At 34.5% G+C, this 25,726-nt stretch overlaps 3 protein-coding genes and 1 long non-coding RNA gene across 5 annotated transcripts; 2 read left to right on the forward strand and 2 right to left on the reverse strand.

Moving 5' to 3' along the window:
• Nucleotides 1-933: 933 nt before the first annotated feature.
• Nucleotides 934-6,011, forward strand: LOC104226223 (tobamovirus multiplication protein 1-like). The gene is made up of 11 exons (XM_070152913.1): nucleotides 934-1,306; nucleotides 1,830-1,920; nucleotides 2,009-2,061; nucleotides 2,925-3,017; nucleotides 3,095-3,166; nucleotides 3,521-3,593; nucleotides 3,694-3,739; nucleotides 3,863-3,926; nucleotides 4,793-4,846; nucleotides 5,379-5,456; nucleotides 5,558-6,011. The coding sequence occupies exons 1-11, from the start codon at nucleotides 1,175-1,177 to the stop codon at nucleotides 5,648-5,650; spliced, it is 849 nt and encodes a 282-aa protein (XP_070009014.1). The 5' UTR covers nucleotides 934-1,174; the 3' UTR covers nucleotides 5,651-6,011.
• LOC104226178 (uncharacterized) lies at nucleotides 5,967-11,219 on the reverse strand. 2 transcript variants are annotated; one of them, XR_710794.2, is made up of 6 exons: nucleotides 11,080-11,219; nucleotides 10,172-10,233; nucleotides 9,490-9,533; nucleotides 8,787-8,826; nucleotides 7,350-7,397; nucleotides 5,967-6,307 (listed from the first exon to the last, which is right to left on the reverse strand). It is a non-coding gene; the product is annotated as an uncharacterized lncRNA (long non-coding RNA). The 2 variants fall into 2 exon arrangements; XR_710789.2 differs by having other exon boundaries at nucleotides 6,028-6,307; nucleotides 10,172-10,211; nucleotides 11,080-11,205.
• Nucleotides 11,220-13,408: 2,189 nt separating this feature from the next.
• LOC104226204 (polyadenylate-binding protein RBP45-like) lies at nucleotides 13,409-18,754 on the forward strand. The gene is made up of 7 exons (XM_009778127.2): nucleotides 13,409-13,817; nucleotides 14,896-15,364; nucleotides 17,401-17,456; nucleotides 17,532-17,662; nucleotides 17,738-17,834; nucleotides 17,922-18,098; nucleotides 18,373-18,754. Exons 1-7 carry the CDS (start codon nucleotides 13,503-13,505, stop codon nucleotides 18,373-18,375), a joined length of 1,248 nt encoding a protein of 415 aa, XP_009776429.1. The 5' UTR covers nucleotides 13,409-13,502; the 3' UTR covers nucleotides 18,376-18,754.
• Nucleotides 18,755-21,146: 2,392 nt separating this feature from the next.
• LOC104226217 (uncharacterized) lies at nucleotides 21,147-24,062 on the reverse strand. The gene is made up of 2 exons (XM_009778147.2): nucleotides 23,973-24,062; nucleotides 21,147-22,695 (listed from the first exon to the last, which is right to left on the reverse strand). Exon 2 carries the CDS (start codon nucleotides 22,692-22,694, stop codon nucleotides 21,147-21,149), a length of 1,548 nt encoding a protein of 515 aa, XP_009776449.1. The 5' UTR covers nucleotide 22,695; nucleotides 23,973-24,062.
• Nucleotides 24,063-25,726: the final 1,664 nt, after the last annotated feature.

The following is a 25,726-nucleotide window of genomic DNA, read 5'->3' on the forward strand; positions in this document are numbered from 1 at the left end:
CCAGTGTATTTTCACGGTCCAATTGTCCCACTTCGGCTTGGAAAGGGTAGTTTCGTCCGTGTCCGTTCCTACATGGTATAAATACATCAAAAACACATTTTTTAGTAGACTTTGGACCTTGGAAATTTTTGGAGAGCATTAGAGGCTATAAGACTTACGATTTCATGATTTTTCCATCAATTCAATACGGAATTATCTTTGCATTGTTTTGTTTGGTTTAATTCAGTGATTTTTTTTTAAGTAATTGAAAGAGCTTGTTGAATTGTTGAATAAATCAAGTTAGAAGAATATTCGAGAGACATTTTCCTAAAGACTAATCTATTAAGGCATGCTTGCATATTTTCACAGTACTTATATTAGTTCACCTTGTAGAGTTAAGATTTAATCTAGAGAGGAGTCTTGACTACACGTTTGAACAAATCATCAAGTGAATTCGTGAGAATCATTAGAACACTAGAATGAATAAATATTTTCTTGTATACTTGTCACTTTTTGCGGACTCTCTACATATTTCATTGAATATTTGTTTATTTCCACGACATAAGTATCGGATAACTCTACTTAAAATTATTTTGTTGAGTATTTGAGTAATTGCTACCTACTGCGAGCATATATATTAAATAACTCCTCCTAATAAGGTTTAGGCATATAAAAAAAATCTCCTACTCCTATATTTCATATCAATTAGATTTTGAACTCTTATTTTTTAAAATTTATATCACTTAATTAACTTTTAGGGGCGATACCCATGTTTTTTAATAAGTGAATTTCGAGAAAACATGCAGAATGGTATTATTTTGATGACAATTTCAATATCGTACTACTACATCAAGCTAGTACGGAGTAATAAATAAATTAAAAAACAGCTAAACAAAAGAATTCCATGTTGTAATTTACTAATTTATAATAATCAGCAAAATCCAGGAACAACCTGAACCTCCATTCTTCCTTTTTTCACTATTCTTCCCCCTGTGCCCCCCCCCCCCCCCCACCAAATTGTTCTTTTTCTTGTTGTCATATCATTCAATCTAGCACGCGAACACGTTCTTCAGTTTCCTCTCTAAAATCTTTCTCTCTCGTTCTTTCAATCTTTGTAGTAAGTCGCGTCAAAATTCTGTTTATATCTGTTTGTTTGACTTTGTGAGAAGACAAGAGGGAATACCCAGAAACTGAAATGACAAGAATACCACTTGAATTTGGTCTAGGGCCAAAGTGGTGGGAGGAGATCAATGAATCAGTTGAATGGCAAGATGGAATTTTCTACTCTCTCTGTTCTGCCTTTGCTCTTGTCTCCTCCGTTGCCCTTGTAATTATTCTCTCTCTCTCTCTCTCTCTCTCTCTCTCTCTCTCTCTCTAATTCTCACTGTATTATGATTACAAGAAAGAATGTGTTTTGTATTATGAATTTAAATTGTACGTGGGTAATTGTCAAGATTTAGTTTTTTTCTGAATTTATCTATCTCAGTGAAGTTGGGGAGTTGAAAAAATAACATCTTTATGATGAAACTGCTGTTTAGTTGATGATACAAAGTTCAATACTTGTTGCAGATAGGGATGTTTGGTAGGTAAGGTCTTGGGATTCTGTGGAAACTGAATTACTGGGGTTTAACTATGATTAATTGCTGTTTAGTTTACTGTTGTTGTTATTATTATTATTATTATATTTTTTTTTTTTGGGGGGGGGGGGGGGGGGCTTGGTTTCATTAGTTGCATGCCATTAGTTGATGGATGTATTTTACCTACTTTTGTGGTGTATCAAATTTACTTTCTCCACGATTCTCAGTTGGATGTAGGACTTCTGTTTGAGTGTATGTGTTGACCATGTGCAGATTCAATTAATAAGAATACAGTTGAGAGTACCTGAATATGGTTGGACGACACAAAAGGTTTTCCATCTCATGAACTTTGTTGTAAATGGAGGTAACACAGAGTTAGCACTTAGCATAAATAATATGTTGGAATTTTTGGATCAGTGAATTGATTTTAAATATAAATCTACTTTCCTCAGTTCGTGCCATTGTCTTTGGATTTCACAAACAAGTGTTTTTGTTCCATCCCAAGGTAAGTTCTTTGGATTATCCGTGATGTTTTTTGTTGTGACTTTAACAACTATAGTTCTGCTGTCTTCATGTTCTGTTTCAATAGCACTTGACAATTTATATTTACTTGAATAAATTGCCTGTCGTTATATTCAATTTCCTCCCAAGTTTTTTTACCTGTTTAAATTTTGTTGTTTCTGAAGGTAATATCCCGCTCACTGACTAATCTTATAGTCTACTAGCAATATACATGTCAATAATGGCCGGCCTTCTATGTTTAATCTGTGAGCTTATTTAATTAAAATTTGTTTAGATTTTTTATTTCATATTACTTCTAAAGATTACCGTAACTACTCCATCTTCTACAGGTCTCAACTATTGGGAATAGTTGACAGTGCTAAAATTGGGCAAACACTTTAAGTTTGTGGATTCTTTCCCGAACTGTAGAAATTTAGTTGCTACCTTCAGCATTTAGCTTTAAAACCTATTAGCCCCCTATGAGCTCTATACTAGGAAAAAATTTAGTCCATGAATAGCACCTTGATAACCACATGACTGGTTTTCTATCACTTTACTTAAAAGTTATCTTTTTTCTTTGTCTTGATTATATTGATGCATAAATTAGTAGCTGTAGCTACCACCAAATTAGCTGGGATCAAAGTGTTAGATGGGCCTAAAGGCAAGAAAATACGAAAATTTACATAGAATAAGACTGCAGTTTGCAAATGTAACTCCAGGACTCATTGTGGTGACAGCTGTTTTACCCATTATGTTTTTGGGGTTAATGATGTGAGAAGAAGAATTTAATACATACCACTACTGCCTCTTGAGCTGCTTCGCTGTTGTTTCCGGGTCAACATAAATATTTACTCCATGTTAAACCAGGTGCTGACTTTGGTATTATTGGATCTACCGGGCCTGCTTTTCTTCTCAGCGTATACACTTCTTGTTCTATTTTGGGCTGAGATATATCACCAGGCAAGTGAATCTGTAGCATCCTGCAGGCATAATATTGACCCATCAATTCTAACATTTGCGCTTGTATAAATGATCAGGCTAGGAGTTTACCAACAGATAAGCTGAGAACCTTCTATATTTCAGTAAATGGTGCAATATACTTCATACAGGTTTGCTATATGCTTTGCCTCTTCATTTACTAGTAGCCTTTCTTTGTTACTTAGTAAGGATATATACTGGATTAGATATTGGTAATTCATTTTTGTAATACTATATTTATTTTGCTTCCGAGAATGTTAATAATACTGGAGTAAATTTAGCCTTGAAACAGGGATTACATTATCCTAATTCCCGGTATCTTCCATTCTGTTAGGAATAGAGCGCTTATAAAGATAAAGTAGTTCATTATTCTTGATTTCTAGGTGAATAGCCTAACCGACTCCCTTGCACCAAAGTTGACGCGCTACTCGAGTCTCTTAACTTCTGTCTCAGTATATAAAACTAAAAAAATTGTTTTGCATCAGGCTTGTATCTGGGCGTACCTCTGGATAAACGACAATAGCACTGTGGAATTCATTGGGAAGATATTTATAGCAGGTGAATCTTTATATTCAGTTTCTTATATATACCGAAAGTTAGAACTGTTTTCAGAGTTTACTTGCTCATTAATCTTATCATTTCATTACATTTGGTGCAGTTGTATCATTTATTGCTGCATTAGGATTTTTGCTGTATGGTGGAAGGTGAACTAACTGCTATTTCTTGGTGCATTTATCTTCTTAAGTCGTACAACCTTACGTCATACCTTAGACATAACTGATTTTGTATACTTGTTCTTGTGGACTTCATCTTTTTACTATCATCAGGTTATTTTCTATGCTGAGACGCTTCCCCATTGAATCTAAAGGGAGAAGAAAGAAGCTTCATGAGGTTTGCGCCTTCAACCATTTATCTTCTTACTAGTTGGATAGAACTTGTTTGGTGTTCTTTGGATAGGTGTAGTGCGGTAAACGCATGCATGTAATTTTTCAAATTCTTTCCTAAAAAACAAAATTCTCTCCCCTACCCACCATTTAGGAAAAATTCACTTAAAACTTGGAAGTCTATGAGTCGTGATGGTTTTGCTCATTCTCTTCTGGGATTTTTCAGCTATAGCAGAATGTACGAAGAAATGACAAAATCTGCCACTGCATGTCTATTGAAATTAGCACTGTAATCATCATGGAAACAGTCAAAAGCTAATTTGATGTATGTATACAATAATATGCAAAGTGTCTTTATAAACTGAGAAAGAACTATGTGCATTCACTGTACGGTTGGTTCAATGGGAATGCAGCTGATTATTTAAAGTATATGTCAAAACGGATGCACTTTTATGTGCTTTCGTTTTTGGGGTTCCTCTACAGATGAACAACCAAGAATTGATAATAACAAAATTTCGCTTGAGTACTTAGGGAGATGAGATTCTTGTCAAGATCTGTTAGCTAATGAATGCCTATACTTTTTGTTAATTGAAATTGGAGGATGAAATGCATGCACAATATTGCTAGTTGCTACACCTACCAACTTCAATAAAACATTTTCTTTGTTGACCTGCTTATTCTAAAAATCCTTTACTTCTAAGAATTGAATTATTCTCTTGTTATTTGATATGCTTTTGTCAGATGTGCAAGTCTCATTTATGTCAGTAGAGTTGAATGCATGCATAAATATTACAGATAATGCATGACATTGTACTTCTCAAGGTCTCTTGCTCTAAGGTGTTTCACATGGATATGAAATGTCTATGATTGCAGGTTGGATCTGTAACTGCCATTTGTTTCACTTGTTTCCTCATTAGATGCTTTGTGGTAAGGCTCTTTTCCCTCTCCTTTTCTCTTCTATATATACTGTTAACCTTTTATTTTGCGGCCACTTAATGGCCTCCACGTGCCAATTAAATTTGCCTAAACATTGATCAAACAACTCTATCAGCTCGCCTATGAGGAAATCAAAGGGCATCAAGGTTTAATTGGTTGCTTTCGCAAGTCAGAGGTGAAAAGTTGTGGTTATTTTAACATAATAAGATTTAAGTTATGCCCACACTTGCCGCCACGCTCGCCTCCTACAGCAAGAAAGGAAAAAAAAGAACTACCCTATCACATAGAGGCGCCTGAGTATAGATATTTGATACGGAAAAAGGTTAGGTTTAAAACCAACTGTTGCTTTGAGCCTGAGAGTCAAGGCGGCCTTAATCCCATAATAGTTCCTTACTTTTAGAGGTATTAGTATCCAGCCAAGGATCAAATCCTCTTTCAAATGACCCAATAGTTATTAATGTCAGTGCCACTGGCTTTCATGCCTGTGAAACTTCTTTATTGCTGCTAATCTTTCTCACTGCAGGTTGTGTTATCGGCTTTTGATGCTGATGCGACACTAGACGTCTTGGATCATCCAGTTCTAAATCTGATATATTACATGGTATGCATTGTTTACTTTTCCATGCTCCTTGGTTACACTATATCCCTCCTTCGCTCTCTTTCTCTCTCTCTCTCTGAGATCACGTTCTTCTGTGGTGGCAGCTCGTGGAAATTCTTCCTTCAGCTCTTGTGCTTTACATCCTGCGAAAACTGCCTCCCAAAAGAGTATCTGCTCAATACCACCCTATCCGTTAGCTGCAACAGACTCATATCATTGGTCGTGTAATTTCCCGATGGTTGCAGCAATCAAAGCTAGTGGAGTTCTGCTGGAGAAGAGGATCAAGGAGTGTAAACCGTGGAATATCTCAATTCTTTCGCCAGTTACACAGAGCTGCCGTCCTTACAGTTTTGTTTGTGGTTTTGAGGTTTTTGAATATTTGTACACTAGATGATTATGCACGGGCCCAACAATTTAAACTGTAATCGTGTGTTTACATGTGATTAAGATTCGAAATAGCAATAAATGGTTAAGGATAACAAAAATTTCACAAACACAACAGAATAATGCTGGTTTTGATCAATAGTGATAGAAACATAAAACTATATATTACTTCCCTAGGGGCTGGCCGACGTGTGTAAAATTGAGCTAATATTTCATTTTGTTGTGCTTCTCTATTAATCAAAGCATATGACTAATTCCTCATCTCCTACCCATCATTTTATACCACATGATCAACCAGATGTATTATGTTTTTGAGTACTTACACCATGCATGTACGAACAACATAAATCACATAATCCCATTAAGAACCATAAAGATTATTGTAAAAATTTGTGCATTGCTGGAAGCCCGGAAACATCACCACTTTGTATTCGTCCTGACCTCCATCAAAAGAGCTTCTTGCTCCTATTCTGAAAAGAGAACAAAATATTAAACATTTTTTCTATTGAAAATATTAATTAATACAAGTCCCGCACCACAAATTTGAAAAATACCATGATATAAAGATAAGTTAGAGACAAGAGGGGGAGAGAGACCCCAAGGGAAAACAAACTACTCTAGAAGACTATACCCAAGTGTCGAGGTACACCCCCTTTAGAGAAGATCGAACAATGTCATTAAAGGAGAAGACACTATTACTATAATTTAAGGATGCATCATAAATTAAAGAGTATAAGATCCTCCTATCCTTAAGATTAAATCGGTCAACAATTACGGAAAAATTGGAGAAATGCAATTCCTTGGTTCTTTTTCTTTGATAAGCTAACTCCTAAAATTATATGGATATACCAAAATTTAATGCAAATGATCTCCAAAAAGTTGGTCGATACATTTTACTTACCCTTAAGTAAAAGAAAGAAATAAGCACAATCATATGAGTAGCAAATTATCAAGAACATACACGGTTATGAAAGTAGATACATTGATACAGTTTCTATCACCACTATAAAAATAAAATATGGACTTATACTGGATTTTTTATATCTCAGCATTATCTTAGAAGAGGAACTTTGGAGCAAATGGTAATTTATCTCCATATGAGGTCACGGGTTCGTACTGTGGAAGCAGCCACTAATGCTTGCATTAAGGTAGGCTGTCTACATCAACACCTCTTGGGGTGCGACCTTTCTCCAGATCCTGCCTGAATACGGGATGTCTTGTATATTGGACTGCTCTTTTTTATAACATCATTTAGTATTGGTGCTTGTAAATAAACTTTCTTTTTATTACTCATCACAAAAAGGAGGGAAAATGAGAAGGCAAAAGAACCTACTTTTTTCTACTAAATAACACTACAAGTGCCAAACTGAAGTTCCATAAGTCAGATATTCAAAGAAACCAAATAATTATTTGTGCAGAGTACAACTCTTCAAGACATTATTGCTACATAGCACATTCCTTAAATCTAAATATGTTCAGGGAGTTGTTATTGCTCAAGACAAATATACATACCTCACTCATCAGACTCCTTTGAACTTCGCTCTTTAGTGAATAATCAATCTATACCAAATTCAAAAAATGAAAACAAGTTAGATTTCATGAAATATTGGAGAAGATGTAATTAAACAGAAAATGTCCTTCAAGATATAGTCAACTTAAAATGGTGATTAATCTTGAAACTTCCGATTAGAATTTAATCAATATGAATTTTGAATGCTTGATAAATCAAGTAACATCAATGACTATTCTGTATTATTTTGTCCACAACAGCATCACATGTATGAAATGCACTCAGTCTAAGTATTATGTTTTTCTTTTTCAATTTCTTACTTTGTTCTTATTATCAATTTGCAATATTTTTTTCCTAATAAGCGCATCAATTTTGTAACACGTTATAATCACTTTGCAATGATTTATGAACAAAAAAAAAGAAGAAAGTTAGATCATGTCACAGTTACCAAATACACTCCACAATAATCAATGCTAAACCATCCTTGTTTTTAGTTTGTCCTCAGTCTTAGTACATAAATTCATAGAATATAAAATATCTCATGACAATAGTGTAGTGTGCTATAGATTTATTGTGTTGTAACTCACAAATAAAACTTAATATGAGAGAATAGTATAACGTTATGAAGAACTTAAATCCGAAAGTGTAAATAGTATATGCTAGTGCATGAAGACTCACACAACCTATGTAGAAAATAGAAATTACAGTAAGCAAATTATAAGCAACATCAGTGACTTTTCTAGTGTATTTCATGAGAGAATAAAGCTAAAATCCCAACTGCTTGTTTTAAAAACTGCTTGTAGAGATTTAGGCTTTTCCATCATAAGGATAAACATAAATACATAAAAGATATATGTTGAGGGATCACATAAATGGTATCAAGGTAGATCATTCATAGCCTTTCTGAAAGTACAGATGAGGAGCGTCGAGCCTTCCATGACCGTGACAATTAAATTTTTTTCCAACTTTTGAGTATAAAGCCGTTTCAATGAGGTAAATTCTAAGTGGGAATGACGCTTGTAAATTCTTAAAAGATCTGCAAAGTCAAGAAGTTGGAAAGAATATAGAGAAAAGAGAAACGATAATAATGATTGTCGTTACCACTATTGTTAAAGGCAAAAAATTTTAAAAGGCGCTCGAGGTCTATTAGCGCAAAGTGCAATAAAAGTGTGGGCTTTATTAAAAAAAAGCAATGAACAAACAAAATAAAAATAAATCCATAATGCAAGAAAAATATGGACTTCATAATATTTTCCTTTAAAATTAATATCTCTTTTCTAATTATATCTATTCTTTAGTACAACTCGATTAAAAAAAGGCGCAATACAAAAACTAATTTTCCAAGGGACTGAACTTCAAACTAAATAAAATTTTATATAGGCATTACATGTATATTAATTTTTTTTGATAAAGTACATATATAGTAAAATTAGTGGTACCTTATCAAGAGTTGCTCATTCTTCAACAAGCAGTGATTCCCTGCATTTTTAGCAAGAAAAATCTAGTGCTTCAACTAAGATTATTCAGTATCAGACACGTCCATGTGACGGTACTAAAAAAATAGAGAAGCAGCTTGCTGCAATGAATCTGAAACAATATTACTCCATCAAGGGATAACTCAAGTCATTAGGCTGCTCTTTATATCAGGTTTATATAAAAGTTAGTGAATTAATAGACTTCTACTAAAGTTTAAATTTGAATAGAAAACACTCTTCATTTGTAGTAAAAATGTTTTCAATGCCGAGAGATATAAAACACATTCCTCAAGCACAATGCAATTTAACATAAGATTATAGAAATCGGAAAGTCTTTCAGAACTCCACTACTTAGGCAGGTCTATTAGTGCAAAGTACAATAAAAGTGTGGGCTTTATTAAACAAAAAAAAAGCAATGAACAAACAAAATAAAAATAAATCTATAATGCAAGAAAAATATGGACTTCATAATATTTTCCTTTAAATTAATATCTCTTTTCTGATTATATCTATTCTTTAATACAACTCGATTAAAAAAAAAGGTGCAATACAAAAACTAATTTTCCAAGGGACTGAACTTCAAACTAAATAAAATTTTATATAGGCATTACATATATATTAATTTTTTTTTTTTGATAAAGTACATATATAGTAAAATTAGTGGTACCTTATCAAGAGTTACTCATTCTTCAACAAGCAGTAGTTGATTCCCTGCATTTTTAGCAAGAAAAATCTAGTGCTTCAACTAAGATTATTCAGTATCAGACACGTCCATGTGACGGTACTAAAAAAATAGAGAAGCAGCTTGCTGCAATGTATCTGAAACAATATTACTCCATCAGGGGATAACTCAAGTCATTAGGCTGCTCGTTATATCAGATTTATATAAAAGTCAGTGAATTAATAGACTTCTACTAAAGTTTAAATTTGAATAGAACACACTCTTCATTTGTAGTAAAAATGTTTTCAATGCCGAGAGATATAAAACACATTCCTCAAGCACAATGCAACTTAACATAAGATTATAGAAATCAGAAAGTCTTTCAGAACTCCACATACTTAGGCAGGTCTATTAGCGCAAAGTATTAAAAAAAAAAAAGCAATGAACAAACAAAATAAAAATAAATCTATAATGCAAGAAAAATATGGACTTCATAATATTTTCCTTTAAAATTAATATCTCTTTTCTAATTATATCTATTCTTTAGTACAACTCGATTAAAAAAAGGCGCAATACAAAAACTAATTTTCCAAGGGACTGAACTTCAAACTAAATAAAATTTTATATAGGCATTACATGTATATTAATTTTTTTTGATAAAGTACATATATAGTAAAATTAGTGGTACCTTATCAAGAGTTGCTCATTCTTCAACAAGCAGTGATTCCCTGCATTTTTAGCAAGAAAAATCTAGTGCTTCAACTAAGATTATTCAGTATCAGACACGTCCATGTGACGGTACTAAAAAAATAGAGAAGCAGCTTGCTGCAATGAATCTGAAACAATATTACTCCATCAAGGGATAACTCAAGTCATTAGGCTGCTCTTTATATCAGGTTTATATAAAAGTCAGTGAATTAATAGACTTCTACTAAAGTTTAAATTTGAATAGAAAACACTCTTCATTTGTAGTAAAAATGTTTTCAATGCCGAGAGATATAAAACACATTCCTCAAGCAAAATGCAACTTAACATAAGATTATAGAAATCAGAAAGTCTTTCAGAACTCCACATATTTAGGCAAATGGACCATTCTAGTAAGATGTGGTCTTATATAAATAATCCAACGATGCATTACAACCAAAGATTATTGGTCCCGTCATCAATTGCTAATGCATCCCGTTGAACAAACAAATTGTGTATAAGAGATCATTCTTTAGAGGACTGATTTACCTTGTAGTATACCTTGTTGCCGTAAAAGGCATATATTCATATTCTATCATTTGAGAACTAAGCTTTAGGATGATTTTTATTTACATGTTAACCGGTCAGACTGCAAATCATTTACTTAGTAAAATTCTTCGGTGAATCAGAGATCAATAATTTCATCATATCGATAAAAAATAGAAAACAACATAGGACAAACAGATGACCAGAACAAAATAATGAGATTCAAAGGAAGAAAATAATGCTCAAAGACATTGAAGAGAAAGTTAGATAGAATAATAAGAAAACAACCATGAATTAAGCCATGAAATTGGAAATCTGAAGAGAATCTGAAGAAGATTAGGGCAAAAGATTGATGCAAATGCTAACCTGAAATTGCCACACCCAGATAAAAATATGATGAGAAGTCAAAAAGAAGTCCAAATTTATGCAAGAATCATATTTCTCTCTTGTTGGTTGGAATGAACAAGAGAGATGAAAGAATGAAATTTCTAGAATGAGTTAGTGTTGGTATTAGAATAAAAGTGAAATTGGAGTGAATGCGTGCAACACATTTTATGACATGGTTAAATGACTTTTTTACCCTTGATCGACCATCTTCCCTTTTCTATATAATAGAAAAATTTATTAGTCTCATCAATTCAATGTGGTTGGTTTTGTCCTTGGTCTCACTCTCATCTCTAGTACTGTTTCACTATTGGTGTATTGCTGTGTGTCCTGTACTATAGGATCCCATTGTATTAGTCAACCTAATTAACTAGTGATAGGTGATACGCCTTAAGTGACTTATTTCACAATTTTGTTGTCAGTTTTATTTTGCTTTTCAATCAACTTGTTTTCTCTAAATTTAATAAAGACCATTTCTGGTTTCAAAAATCTCTTTGTTACCTTGATTTCTTTATATATCCATACAAGCTTAAGCCAGTGCAATTAACGTGCAGCTAAAATTTGTGGCATTGATTATATGAATATTAACAGTAGGAGCAGCAAATTTCACAGCAACTGGCCTCGTCACTACTGGTTCCTCAGCAAATGATATATCAAATGAATTTGTCATGTTTTAAATTGAAAAAATAAATACTAGAAGAAATTGACTGTTAAATTAACATTTCCGCATCGCAAAAAGTGGAAGGATAAAATTCAAATAAGAACATATATTAATCTTATTTTTTATTTTATATACTATTTAGTCTTATTAAATAGGTTTAGACCTCTCATTAATTTTTGACTTTAGGCCATATATTATTATTGAACCATTTCATTTTTCTAAGTTCAATGTTAGCCAGATTAGTCACAATTTATCTCTTTCGATGCAATAACAAGACCTTACTTGTAACAAGTGATTTTGTTGGTTGGTTAATTGGTTTCATTTTATTCATGAAATAACTTGGATTGGTACGAAGAGGAGTACAACACCCTCCGCACTCATATTGACTAATCAAAGTCAAAACGATTAGTTTCTTTTGAATGAGTCAACAATAAAACCGTTGATTCTTCAGAATCTAATATCGGACCACCTTTAAAGTTGCCCCTGTCATGGACAAATATGCGGCTGAACATCTCTCTGTCCCATCCACAAGTGCTCCCCCAAAATGACTATAATATGCCCTAGGGGTTGATCATACTAATTAATAATCCCCTCATAAAATTCTAGTTAAGTAAGCACAATATTTTTTGGTTGGCCGTATGCGCATTACTAGGTAGAGTTTGGTTGGTCACTTTAAAAAGATAATATCCATATGACTAATCTAATGTTTCATTGGCAGTATTAAACATTATAACTTATGATGAATTCAATAGATTAATTTTATACAAGATGCGTGAATAAAAATATGTGCATTTAATAATAAGTGAACAAGAATATCTAAAGACAAAATATCATTAAACCGGTCATACTTGTCATTCTAAATGTTATTATTCACCGTTTAACATTAGCAAATACTACTTCTGTCCATGTTTACTTATAGCCTGTTTGGGCGTGCTTTTAAAATTAGTCTATTTTAAAAAGTACTTTTTAAAAAACTAAACCAGTTTGAGTTTGGCTAATGAATTTGAAAAACACTTTTGTGCAACAATTAGTATTTGATCAGACTTTTAAAAAGTGATTCTAAATATATTTTTCTCAAAAGTATTTTTGGGAAGAAACTTTTTTTCTAATTCTCAAAAACAACATCTGCTTCTACACAAAAATACTTTTCCCCCTTCTAAGAGTCTGGCCAAATATCTTAACTTTGAAAAAAAAATACTTTTAACCAAAAATAATACTTTTAGCTAAAAAACAAAAGCACCGCCAAAACAAGCTATTATTCATGTTTGACTAGCCACAATCTTTAAGAAATAATTAGTAAAATAATAATATTATTATATCACTCCCAGCTATTATCATTGAAAAACTAACTTTGATTATTATAAATTTAAAATATTGAAAAATAATAAGGATAAAATAGATATAAAATGATAAATTATCTCTTAAATTTTTAAAATTGGACAAATAAAAATAGATACTCCATTGTTTCTAGTTTAGTGGACAAGCAATCATGGATTGACGTTAGGGAACCAAACAATCCTTAATTGTTGTAAGAATTTATTTTTACTAAATTTAGAAGGTTGATATGGGTCAAAACTATCACATCACCAAGGAACAAAAGCCGCGCATGCCCATAATACCCTTTTCAGCTGTATCATACTCCGCTACAAAATATCTATTTCTCTCCTTTCAATATCTCTTTTGTCCTCCTCTCTCACATCATCCACACATATTCCTTCTAGGGTTCCGCTAGGGTTTCAACACGATGCAACCCGCAAGTTCAATGGTTCCACCACCAATGGCGGCGGCGCCACAGTACCAACAACAGTGGATGGCTCAGCAGCCACAACAGGCGCAGCCAGCGTACCAGGTTCCGCCGCCTCAGCAATCCGGATACTATTATCAGCAACCACCGCAGCAAGGCGGAGCACCACCACCTCAACAACAACAGCAATCTCAGTACACGGCATCCGCGGCTCAGCCGACCAGTGCTGATGAGATCCGTACACTTTGGATTGGAGATCTACAGTTTTGGATGGATGAACAGTACCTATATAACTGCTTCGCGCAAACTGGAGAGGTATTCTATGTGTAATCAAAGCTTGTGACATTACATTGTTGTCCTCTTTTCGTTATTGTTATTAGTTACAGTACAAGTTAGTATTGACATGTTTATATGCTTGCTAATGATTCTGTTCAGATTATGTTAGATATTAAAATAAGTGCTCAATCTGAACTAGCTGGCAGGCTATATGAATGATAAAACTTACCTGGACAGGGTGTTTTTACCGAGCCAATTAATGCAAGACACGTGTCTTTAATGTGAAAAACTACTATAAGTTTTATGGGGAAGATTGGATCTTTTTTATATTTTTGAGAATTGATAAGTGTTTGCTGTGGTCATATGCTTTGGATTGATTTCTACTGAATGTCTTCTATGTTTATTTGAGGAAAGCGAATACTTTGCAGTAGTATGCAGTAACCTTTTCCCAAAAAATTTTAATTTTCAGTAAAATTTTCTCAATAAAGTTTATATACAGTACTAACTTGTATTCTGTTGTTTGGTAAATGGTAGTTAACTTTAAGACAACTTTAAGCAGAGTTTGTTGTGAGGTGTAAAGTAGCACCTTCTTTTGTAATTTCCTCTAATCATGTAACTCGTGAGTCGTGTGAGGGAAAATATTCAAGAAAATGCTAGAGGTTTGGGTAGTAATGATTAAAAAGGGCACATCTTTTTTCGATAACCAATTGTTATTAAATTTTGTGAAAAGGCTAGTCCATTGGTTCTGATGTCCTTGTATGCTGTTATTCGACAAAAATAATTGAGCTTTAAGTTACTTATATGATATTAGTGCTATCATTAGTTGGTATCTTTGATTCAATAATTGATGAGTTTACTTACTGGTACCAGCCAATGTGGACTCCCTTGGGGGCTAACACTTCGATATACAACTTGTGCTGCAAATTTGTGCTTGCCTCCCATAGTGGATACCTTTACGTGCATGCTTGTAAGCATATACAAAATTTGTTCTCTCCTTTTGCTATATTGTGCGCAAAAGTTTGCAACTATTAGCAGTCTTCTTCTTTCCCCTTTCTCTGCTTTTTCCCCTTTGGTGGTAGTTGAGCGAGAAAGCATTAACTGTTAGCTGGTTATGCAGGTGGTCTCTGCTAAAGTTATTCGTAACAAGCAAACTCAACAATCAGAGGGTTATGGCTTTATTGAGTTTAATAGTCATGCAGCTGCTGAAAGGAATCTACAAGCATACAATGGCACCTTGATGCCTAATATTGAGCAAAATTTTAGGCTCAACTGGGCATCACTCGGTTCGGGTGAAAAACGTGCAGATAATGGTCCTGAGTACACCATATTTGTTGGAGACTTGGCAGCTGATGTCACAGATTACATGCTTCAGGAGACATTCCGGGCCAACTATCCCTCGGTCAAGGGTGCCAAGATTGTAACAGATAGGGCAACTGGACACACAAAGGGTTATGGATTTGTTAGATTCGGAGATGAGAGTGAGCAATTACGTGCTATGACTGAGATGAATGGAAAGTTTTGCTCCACTAGGCCCATGCGCATTGGTCCAGCAGCTAACAAGAAGAGTGCTGGTGGTCAGATGCAAGGTATTTCCACGGCCATGTCTTAATGTCTTGAGTTGTTAAGAACGATGCATTTCATCTACCTTGCTTGATACTTGTGTTATTCCTAGAGTCTGAATCTTTGATTTTGTGCTAAGTTTTCATAAAGAGCTCGAAGTTTGAATTTAGATAGCTTGAAGATGCTATTGGTTTATTTTGGGATCACTAGTTCTCTGTTTTGGTCTCACTCAGCTAAATGGTGTTTGTATGTTTGCTGTCCTTTGGTTATGCTCTTGAGTTTTTGAAGAGAAGTACCAGCGTATAATTTTATTTCCTTCAAGTACTAAAAAACTTCTCTTTGAAGTATTAAATCTCATCAAACTCCGGTTGTCTCGAAGCAGGGTAATGGAAGGTTCTATCATTTAGAGCCTGGAGCTTGTTTCAGCTGAACCAATTACCTTTTAGGGCCTGGTGTTATGTAGGTCAGTCATCTAAATGTGGTTAAATTTTCTCTTTACCGGATCCTCTTGGTGTTAACTTATTACAACTCCAATTTTTTCTGTTTATCGGGTCTCGTTCTTCGGATTATTCTGTCTTTACTATTCAGCCATTTTATTCTTGTATATTGATATATTTTAATCAGCCACTACTGTCATTTTTATTTTCACTATACGGTACCTCCAAGCATTGTTGTGTCGGCCTCAATTGTCAAATTAAGATGTTCTGGTCCTTTATCTACGGATATCTTAATTTTGCTTCATTTACCTCATGAATTTGTCTTAGAGAAAACCCCTCGTGAAGGGGGAGAAGTTTCCTCTCACCATAACAAGCTAATAAGCCATCATTTTGTCTCTTTTGAATACACGATACATCGTATAGTTTCTTTCCGCTGGTGGTTTTATATCAATGGGAATTCGAGTGTGTATGTATTGTAACATGATATGTAAATATATCAATCTCTCTTCTCTTTTTTTGAATGAATATTTGAAGTTCAAGATAAGTTTTGACTATTAATTTTCTGAATCTCTTTTTTCCTTCCTTGGTCAAGACATTGAGAGCTTTAATAAAGATATTAAGGATGGTGTTAGGGATATTTTCAAATATCTCTTGATTGCCCGCAATGTTCTTTGAATGGATTGCAAACACTGTATTTCAAAAGCACCTTTATATCCCGATTTTATTGCGTGTTTGACATAAAAATGATGCTTATATTTGAATCTGCAGAATGAAGAAATAATTGGCATCTTTGTATCCTTCCTCACATAGGACATCTACTTCATGTGATTGTCCCTCTCTATTCCAATCTCTGTTGTGTTAGGCAAGCATCTCAAACACTAACCAAGTGAGGTTTTCCTCCTTGTAGGGTGCCTTATGCTTCCATGTTTTTCTAAGATGTCTTTCTATTTTGCTCTTTTTCCTAAAATGTCACATTACGATCAATACTTCTATCACCGAATCTTGATCTTTATGCATGTTTCTCTTCCATCCATCCCCTCTCTTCTCCAAGCAAACTTAAAATTAAAAAAACATAAAATAAAATTGAGCATATACTTAAGAAAGTTGAGATGTTAATGTTACTTTTCTTATCCAGATGATCAGACCTTGTGTCTGTTTAATATTGAATGCAGAGTGGAGTACCACGAGTTTGATATATACAATGAAACCATGTTGTTGAATTATTTGATATGCCTGGCCTTTGATGAACCAAATGTGTTTAGCATGTGTGTTGCACATCTGATGCAATTTCTGCTTTATTGGGCTTGAGGGGGTTATGAAGTTGTTATCCTTTCTCAAAATTTTGTTTGTAATACAATTTGTTCCATTGATTCTTGGTCTTTGTACTTGTCAAAGGACAATCACATATGGCATATCTTCAATTTGTTCTTCAATCACATATTGCAAAAAATACAGTTCTTTAAGACTTGTGGGTGCTGCTAGTTTTACTGTTTTATGAGACAGTTGCTTTTACTTTTGTTTTTCAACTGCATCCTTTTTTGCTTTGGTGTACAATATTTATCTCATGTTACACATATCATTAAAGTTCTCCACCCTACCCCTCACCTTTGCTCTTTCATTTGCAGCTTCATATCAAAGTACCCTTGGAACTCAAAATGAGGATGACCCTACTAATACAACCGTCAGTACTTCTCTTTATATCATCATTCAACGTTTTCTCTCAAACTGTACTCATATTAAACAATTTCAATTGCAGATTTTCGTTGGAAACTTGGATTCCAATGTAACGGATGATCATCTCAGGCAGGTTTTTGGACACTATGGGCAATTGCTTCATGTAAAAATACCAGTAGGCAAGCGATGTGGTTTTGTTCAATTTGCTGACAGGTTTAGTAACACACCTTCTTAAGTTTGTCAATTTCGGTGATAAGAAAACTAACATACTGTCCATTGTTATGGCAGAAGTTGTGCCGAGGAAGCTCTACGAGCTTTAAGTGGAACTCAGCTGGGTGGACAAAGCATCCGCCTTTCATGGGGTCGTAGTCCTTCAAACAAGCAGGTTAATAGTTCTACCCAAGTGTTATTTTCTGATTTTCTGTATCCATTGTGCAGGCATCTGATATAAAATATATATTCACTTTTTCAGCAGCCTCAGGTTGATCCAAACCAGTATGGTGGTTATTATGGGTATACACCAGGATATGAAGCCTATGGTTATGCCCCACCTGTTCAGGATCCAAATATGTACTATGCGGGCTATGCAGGGTATGGAAATTATGCACAACCTCCACAGCAACAGCAACAAATTTCGCAGCAGCCCCAGGTATTTGCCAAAACATTTGAGCTCTTTATCTTCTTTGCCTATGTTGATGTAGGGAATGACATTGAATATATGCACATGCTACTAGGAGTGTGAAGGCATACCTTGTTTGTTATATCATAGTATGTAGTCTCCTATTCGATTTTTTAACCTCCGTGTAAGACTAGGTGAAGAAAATGAGGTGCTAGAGAAATAGAACCTAAGTTACTCAGCAGCAATTCGTTCATCATATTGCATATGAATCATCATTGCTATAAAATTGAATTATATTTTGCAGTAATCTGCTGGTCAAAGGTATTGCTGAGAGCTTCCCGTCATGGTAAAGCATTGTTGTTGAAAAGCGGAGCACATGTCTGTTGAATGCAGAGGTAGTATAGTTTGTTATCTGTAGGTTGGTTCTTGGAGATACATTTGTGTTCTGTGCAGCTGTCTGTTTCAATAGCTGGCTTCTTTTCTATTTCTTTTTTCTCGCTACATTGCTCTTGTGCCATTTTTGGTTATATTTGTGATCTAGCTATGTTAGATCTCAGAGAGATCAAGGGCATCTTTTTTTTTTAATTCTTACATGGTGGTTTTGGCATGTCAGACAGTTGTGTATTTTGATCTGTTATGGTACTTATTTATATCTAGATTTGGTTTTGTTTGCCATTTCTTTTAAATGATAGCATCTTGCCGGTTTATTACCATCTTTGACTTTAGATGGCTTGTCAGTTTTATTCTGGTATGGGTGCTCAGATGGCATCATTAAAGATTTGTGATTACGAATTTGCAGTCATCTTCTACATTTGCTGAAGAAGGTCAGCTACTCTAGTTTGAGTCGATTGTGTGTTTAGATGGTACTTAATTTTGTTTTTTCCCCTGATGGAACATAAATTTCATGGATTTCTAAATGCCTATTACATGTCAGTAGAAAAGGTTCACTAGTTGCAGTGGTTGTAATTTTATGTAATAAATTGTTCACTTGTTAGGTCCATGTAAAATTCGTCTAAAGCAGAGTTCCAATTATCCGCAATGACCATGAAGTTTAGTCACAAATATACTTTATAGTTCGAAGAACTGGGAAGTTGTCACATTATCATACATACTTAGACTGTTGAGAAATTTCGTCTCTTCCAGCTCATGAGAATGATTCAAGTGGCAAGGTTTCCAACCCAGCAAAGCTGGTGTATCAAAGAGCCATGCTATCCAAAACTTTTAAACATTTATATTAACACCTTAGATCAGAAGTTTACCAGCTACGTTGTCTTATGTAATGAATTCGATTCATATCTGTGAGGCGGTGGCCAATCACTTTAAATGGAATCACAAGAACGTAGCATTCCTGATAGCAGAGTGTCCATTACTCCCCGGCGATGATCTAGCAACTGTAGCCTCGAACAAGTAGTTGGTTCGATAGCTCTTGCTACGAGTATTAAACATGTGTCTGATTAACACTCCATGTTCTGAGAATCTTTGGATTTCTTCCGTTTGAAAAAGATGGAAGATTTTGAGGGTTATCAAGGAAAGGGAGGTAACATATACTCAATAAAGTGATTCAATAGAATTTCATCGCAATTCACAAGGTTCAACAAGCAATTGATGTTACTTGTATGACTTAGATGCCTCGTATTTCGAGAAAAAGTAATTCTATTGATAAAATTTGGTATAATAAAATTACTTTATCTTGGATCTTGGGCGGATAGCAGGAATCGAACCCGCATCTTTCTCGTTCACGTTTTTTCCTTTTCTTATATGTGTATTCGAATTATAGGAGCTAGCAATTGTCGATATGCTCATAGATTGATTAGGGTCTGATATGTAGATACCTGAACTTCTACAATTCTTTTCAATTGGAGTTGTTCACTTCTTAATAATGGAATTGAAAAAACCAACGCATTAACCTGCCCGGTAAAGGGGAATTTTATTTTAGGAAAAATTGTTCTCTGACACAGTTAAGAGGAATCTAACGTGCAACCCTAGGTAGACAGAATATGATTATTAGAAAAGAAGATTAATTGTGTAGATCCTAAAATACCAATCTTAACTTGAGGAGCTGTGTGGATGAGGGGTACTTGAAAATTTGTACCAGCTGAAAACTAAAGATATAATGACAAATATGTGATCTTTTAAGGTGTCACTCTTTTTTCAAAGTTCTATTACTTCTCCTTTTTTTTTTTTTTTTTGTGTTGATAAAGTTCAACTTCTATACACGGATATGTAAAATAATTTTTACACACCTAGAAGATACATTATCCACTACAATATGTTAAATACACTACAACTACAACACTATCTACCCGGCTACACCTCCATCTCAAGCAAGTTTGGGTTGATCACATAAATTTTCACAAATCATATCGCTTCATTTAAGCTCATAAACATAGTCAAAAAGTAGAGGGGTGCATTTTTTCCTGGAGTATTTTAACACGTGGATTCCATCGTGACGAGATTTTGATTGTGTTCAAAGCTTCCCAATCCCCTCTGGGATATAAGTTATGCTAATCATATATAAAAGTTTTACATTATCACTGTATTTAAGTTCAATCCTTTAGGATAAAAGTATCATTTTTCATTCTCTTTTGTTAGATTGTAAATTTATATTCATGGAATCCATATCCCAAGTTGCAAAATGATAGTCCTGTGGCTATCTAACTCTACTCAGCCATCAAAGTAACACTCCATAGTGATGGGAAAAGCATACATAATTGGGATGATTAAAGTCTAGTGACTCCAGAAAAGTCTTGCAAAATAAAAAGAGAGAGAAACCAAGTCCAACTTGAAGATAAGGCTCTAAACTGTCAGCTGGTTATGCCATGTGCACAAAGCATCCCGCATTCATGCAGGGTCAGCGTAAGGGACGCACCCCAAGTGGTGTGATGTAGACAACCTACCCTAACGCAAGAATCAGTGGCTGATTCCATGGCTCAAACCGATAACTTATTGGTGACACGGAAACAACTTTACTGTTGCTCTAAGGCTCCCCTTCTGTCAGCTGCTTATAGAGAAAATAAAATTGAAAAAGTCATGTTTTATCTTTATTTATAAGCTGCTTCAAGCTTGGTTTTGTTGGCTTTAGCGAACAATTTCCAAGTTGCTGTTGCCACCATCACAACTTTTATTTTGAGTTTCAACTTTTGCTGAATCAGAATTTCCTGTCTCTGCCTCTTCTTGCTGTGATGCTAATTGAGAACCTAACACAAGTTTGTCACCAGGATCACTTGCTTCCTTAGTTTCATTTGATGTTTCAGCATTTACTGCTAACTCAACTGCAGTTCCAACATTAGTATTTTGGGATCCCTCATTCTTTGAATAACTTAGCTTTTCCATCATAAAGTCCATTGAAGTCTTAACTGATTCTGGAGCTGCCGCTTGAGTTTCACTAGTAACCACTACTTGGTTGATATCAGCATTTGGATTCTCATTAGTAGCCTCAGGCATCTCAACATAATGTAGTTTCTCCATCATATGTGTATGGTTCTGTTCAATAACTTGAGTTTCAGCAGTTTGTGTTTCTTGGGCAACAGAGTTAAGTTCAACAAATAGACTACTTTGATTGAATTGATTCTGTTGGTTTTCTTGTCCGCGTTGAGTCCATTCGTTCAGCTGAACGTCTTCATTCATTGGAGAAAGCCCTTGGAAATCGACTTGAGTTTGAGCGCTTATAGGAGCTCGGTGTATCTCAAGTTTCTTCGCTTCACTGTGAACCAACTCTCCTGGCTGAAGTAACGTCTGCATATACGACTGCTCAGTGCTCGGTTGCTTATCGTTCTTGGATTCAGATTCAATCAGTTGGTGGTCCACAGCAGGCTGAAAAGTTGAGCCCATAACTTGGTTTTGAGCCTTAGGTCCTTGATTGCTAGTTCCTTCACTAGCTTTTGGTTCTAATATGGATTCTGAAAACATACCTTTTGTTGGTTCTGCATTTATTTCAGTCCCTTCTGATTGATTTGTGACTTCATATACTTGCATTACTTCATCCTGTTCAACCATTCTAAGATTTTCCATTGGAAGGGTAGATTGGGATTGATTTTGCTGCAGCATGATTTTACTCCGCGCCTCGTTAGAGGCCATAACAGTGTCAGACTGAGGTGCCATAACAGTAGCAAATTGACTGTTATTTGGTACAAATGTTGCACTTGACATTGGCTTAGAAGGTAAAACTTGTGCTGGTGCAACATTTGGCTGCTTTTCTTGCTGAAGGTTTAAAAGTGGTGTAGCAACTTGATTTCTGTGATACATTGTAGCTGAGGGGGCAACATCATTTGCTGGTGTAATAGGAGCAAATCGCCCCGGCTGGAAAACTAATCCGCGGAGGGTGGTGGCGCTATTACCTACGCGTACTGAGATGAAGTAACCTGCATCAAAACAACCGTCAACGACACCAGAAACCATCTGTCCTATAATGTTATTACCACCAACAATGCTTCCATCTTTTTGGCTCACTTCAACTGCATTTTGTTGAACTTTTTTAATGGTTTCAGGTGGTGGGGGAGTCACTGGAGATTGTAAATTTCCTCTTTTGGCAACACCTCCATCTTTGCGTGGGCGGCCGCGCCTTCGCTTTGCTGGAAGGATTGTTGGAGCTGTGGGATTATTATCTTGTGTAGCTTGCTCATTCATCCTGAGTAAACTTTTATATCAAAATTCTAACTTTGAGTTATTTACAAGAACTACAACAGCAATAATAACAACTAAGTCTTAGTCCCAAATAAGTTGAGGTCGACGATATGAATCCACATTTCTTTCATGTAGCTACAGAACTATGCAGTGTAATAAAAGGCCATAATTTCCTTTATGACTCAAGACCATTATCAAACTATGAATATATAGATAACGATTTAAAAAAGAATAAGATGAAGTTTAAGAACAAAAAACATACAGAAAACCAATATGCAAATTAACTAAATAACTTCAGAATATCATTACTTGGTTTTAGCAAGGCAAGGACAAAATAACTGGTTTAATGCTACCTGCATAGGGTATTTCACTATGGATCATCTTTAGTGGAAACCATATAGCCCCTTCAACCTTTAATTTCATGGAAAGATAAATTAAAGCTAAAAGAAATTTTCGAGTAAATAAATTCAATGGCAAAAAGTGGACCCCCAAAACAAAACAAAAAACTGTGGAGTCGAATGGAGACAACATTATAGTTGAAAAGATGAAATACAAGTCCGATTTTAACTATATGAATTTTGAATGACCATTCGTCTCCCTTTGAACTCATTTTAGAAATAAATAATAATAAATGAAAAGGATTTTTGTTCACGAATAGTGATCATTCAATCTCATGAGATCGAGCCCACCAGGTCCTGACTTAACTTGTCCTCAAACAGTTAGGCCTCACTAGGCTGCTGACATTGCTAATTATTGCCGTGATTAATTTAAGTATGTCACCAACCGAGAAAAATTCCCGATTGTAAAAGAGCTCAAATTCATAGATAAGAAAAAAGATGAATGTGACTAAGTAGTCAGCTATGTCAAAATACATCCAAATCTTGATATCACCTATACATATAATTATCCTTGTTGAATTCTATGATAGAGATGTTGAATTAGTCAAATTATGAATTTCACCTTCTCCAATATACTTGTCACAGCCTATTAACAAGGGAATTAGGGATCTTCTTCACTTTGGCTAATCAATCTGTTGAATGAACTAATCAATGAACGTGTACATAATACATTATATGCTAGGGTTAAAAATTCATATGCACATATATAATACATTTCTATCATTTCTTTCCTAAAATAATTCAATTTACAGCAGATCTATTATTCCATGTTTTTCACTTTTGCATGTATCAAGAATGTTAATAAATCAATTCATTGTATAAGTGAATTAATGTTTTACTCTAAAAAATTGATGTATAAGCCATATGGAGAAGTGAGAATTACCTGTTTCTATATCTCACAAAAGAATTGATGGCGATAGAAATTCGTTTGAAGATCTAAAAAAATTGTGTTTTTGCTCTTAGAAGAAATTTCTTTTCTCCTTTGTTTTTTTGAGATCTTTTTTTAATTAAAATTTTTATGGGTCGGGTAAGCACGTGAATACTGAGAGAGGAAAAATAAAATAAAGGCGAGCTTTTGTTGGGATTGTAACGCCTCAAACTAAAGTCATGTTTGTTTATTCAAGATAAAAATGTCAGAATTTGAATACATATCTCTTGTTATTAAGGTGCTACATTCTTAACACGGAATAATTAAGATTATTTATTTTTTCGCCATATGAATGTGTGTAATTTATTTTTATTAAAAAACTAACAAATCTTAAATTTAAATAAAATAATAACTATAAATTACATACATCCACATAATATTAGAACAAAATCAATTTACATGGCGCTATAAAAATTATTTATTTGATAGACAAACTATAAATTTAGTGCTGATTGCCGATAATAATGGTTGTAAAGTGGTGGTTGACGGTGATTATAGTTGTAAAAGTAGTTGATAGTGGCTGCAATTGGTGATTGTTCAGTAGTGATCAGAGGTGATTATTGTACAATGGTGGTAGATAGTAGAAGTGGTTGATAGTAATTATGGTTGTTAATGGTAGTCGATAGAGGAAATGGTACAAAAGCATAAGTTATAGCTTTTTTCCCCCACAAAAGTCCACCATGATGGTGGGGGGTTTAGGTTATACCCCAACCTTTAGATAATAAAAAAATAAGTATACGGAGGAGGACATAAACCATAGCCTCCAAAATATGATGGAGAATGATAGTACTCATTCTTGTGTACATCTAATCAATAAGATACTGCCTAGCTTTGGTGGTTACATACTTTACAGTATTTGTACATTGAGCTTCATAAAAAGATGCTAAGAGCATAGTTGTAAAAACTATACAAACATCATCACTATCTAAGGTTAGCATCATTAATTATAAAATAATTTTTTCTTGGTCTGAATCTGACGTTTGGAATGCTTTGCTGATCCAATTTCACAATTGCCTTCACATAATCTGGTAGGTAGCTCTCATCATCAAAGATAACTCGATTTCTCTCTTTTTCACCCGTGTTTGCTAATTGATCTGCAGCCACATTACCCTCTTTGAATGTATGGACAAAACAAAAATTTCTATTACTTGAGAGAAGTACAATCTGGTCTAAGATATGTTGGATGTTCCAAGGAACCTTCATTTTGTTGTTAATCATGTCTACTATCAATTGGGAATCAGCTTCAACTATTATATTGGAGTATCGACCAGTAATGCACATTATTATACCCTGAAGCGTAGCTTTGGCCTCAGCCATGTTGTTACTACAAGTGCCATAATAATCAGCAAATCCGAAAATGAAAGCACCTTGACTGTTTCTGAGTATTCTCCCTCCGTCAGGGTTTTCTGGATTCCCTTTACTACAACCATCCATATTTAATTTTACCCATCTATCATCAGGTTTATACCACCTTACCAATTGGCTGGTAATGACCTGTCTAGCCGTCTCCACTGCTGTGTATAAAGCATGCCAAGGATGAGGAAGAGTAACTTTGGGGAATTGAATATTTAAAAAGAAAGTCATATATTTAGACACTTGCTGAATTATAAACTTTTCGGACATGTGAACGTTTTCAAATCTGGAAACACACCTACACTTCCAAATCTCATAACAGATAACTAATGGTAAGATTGTAACAAATCAGCATG

This window comes from Nicotiana sylvestris, chromosome 8 (assembly GCF_000393655.2).
Source record: "Nicotiana sylvestris chromosome 8, ASM39365v2, whole genome shotgun sequence".
Classification (NCBI taxonomy): Eukaryota; Viridiplantae; Streptophyta; class Magnoliopsida; order Solanales; family Solanaceae; genus Nicotiana; species Nicotiana sylvestris.

Coding starts and splice junctions, on each gene's coding strand:
- LOC104226217 (XM_009778147.2), bottom strand. CDS start 22,694: ATGAATGAGCAAGCTACACAAGATAATAATCCCACAGCTCCAACAATC.
- LOC104226204 (XM_009778127.2), top strand. CDS start 13,503: ATGCAACCCGCAAGTTCAATGGTTCCACCACCAATGGCGGCGGCGCCA. Junction 13,818..14,895: donor GCTTCGCGCAAACTGGAGAG/GTATTCTATGTG, acceptor CTGGTTATGCAG/GTGGTCTCTGCTAAAGTTAT. Junction 17,835..17,921: donor GTAGTCCTTCAAACAAGCAG/GTTAATAGTTCT, acceptor TCACTTTTTCAG/CAGCCTCAGGTTGATCCAAA.
- LOC104226223 (XM_070152913.1), top strand. CDS start 1,175: ATGACAAGAATACCACTTGAATTTGGTCTAGGGCCAAAGTGGTGGGAG. Junction 3,594..3,693: donor TGGGAAGATATTTATAGCAG/GTGAATCTTTAT, acceptor CATTTGGTGCAG/TTGTATCATTTATTGCTGCA. Junction 3,740..3,862: donor TTTTTGCTGTATGGTGGAAG/GTGAACTAACTG, acceptor TACTATCATCAG/GTTATTTTCTATGCTGAGAC.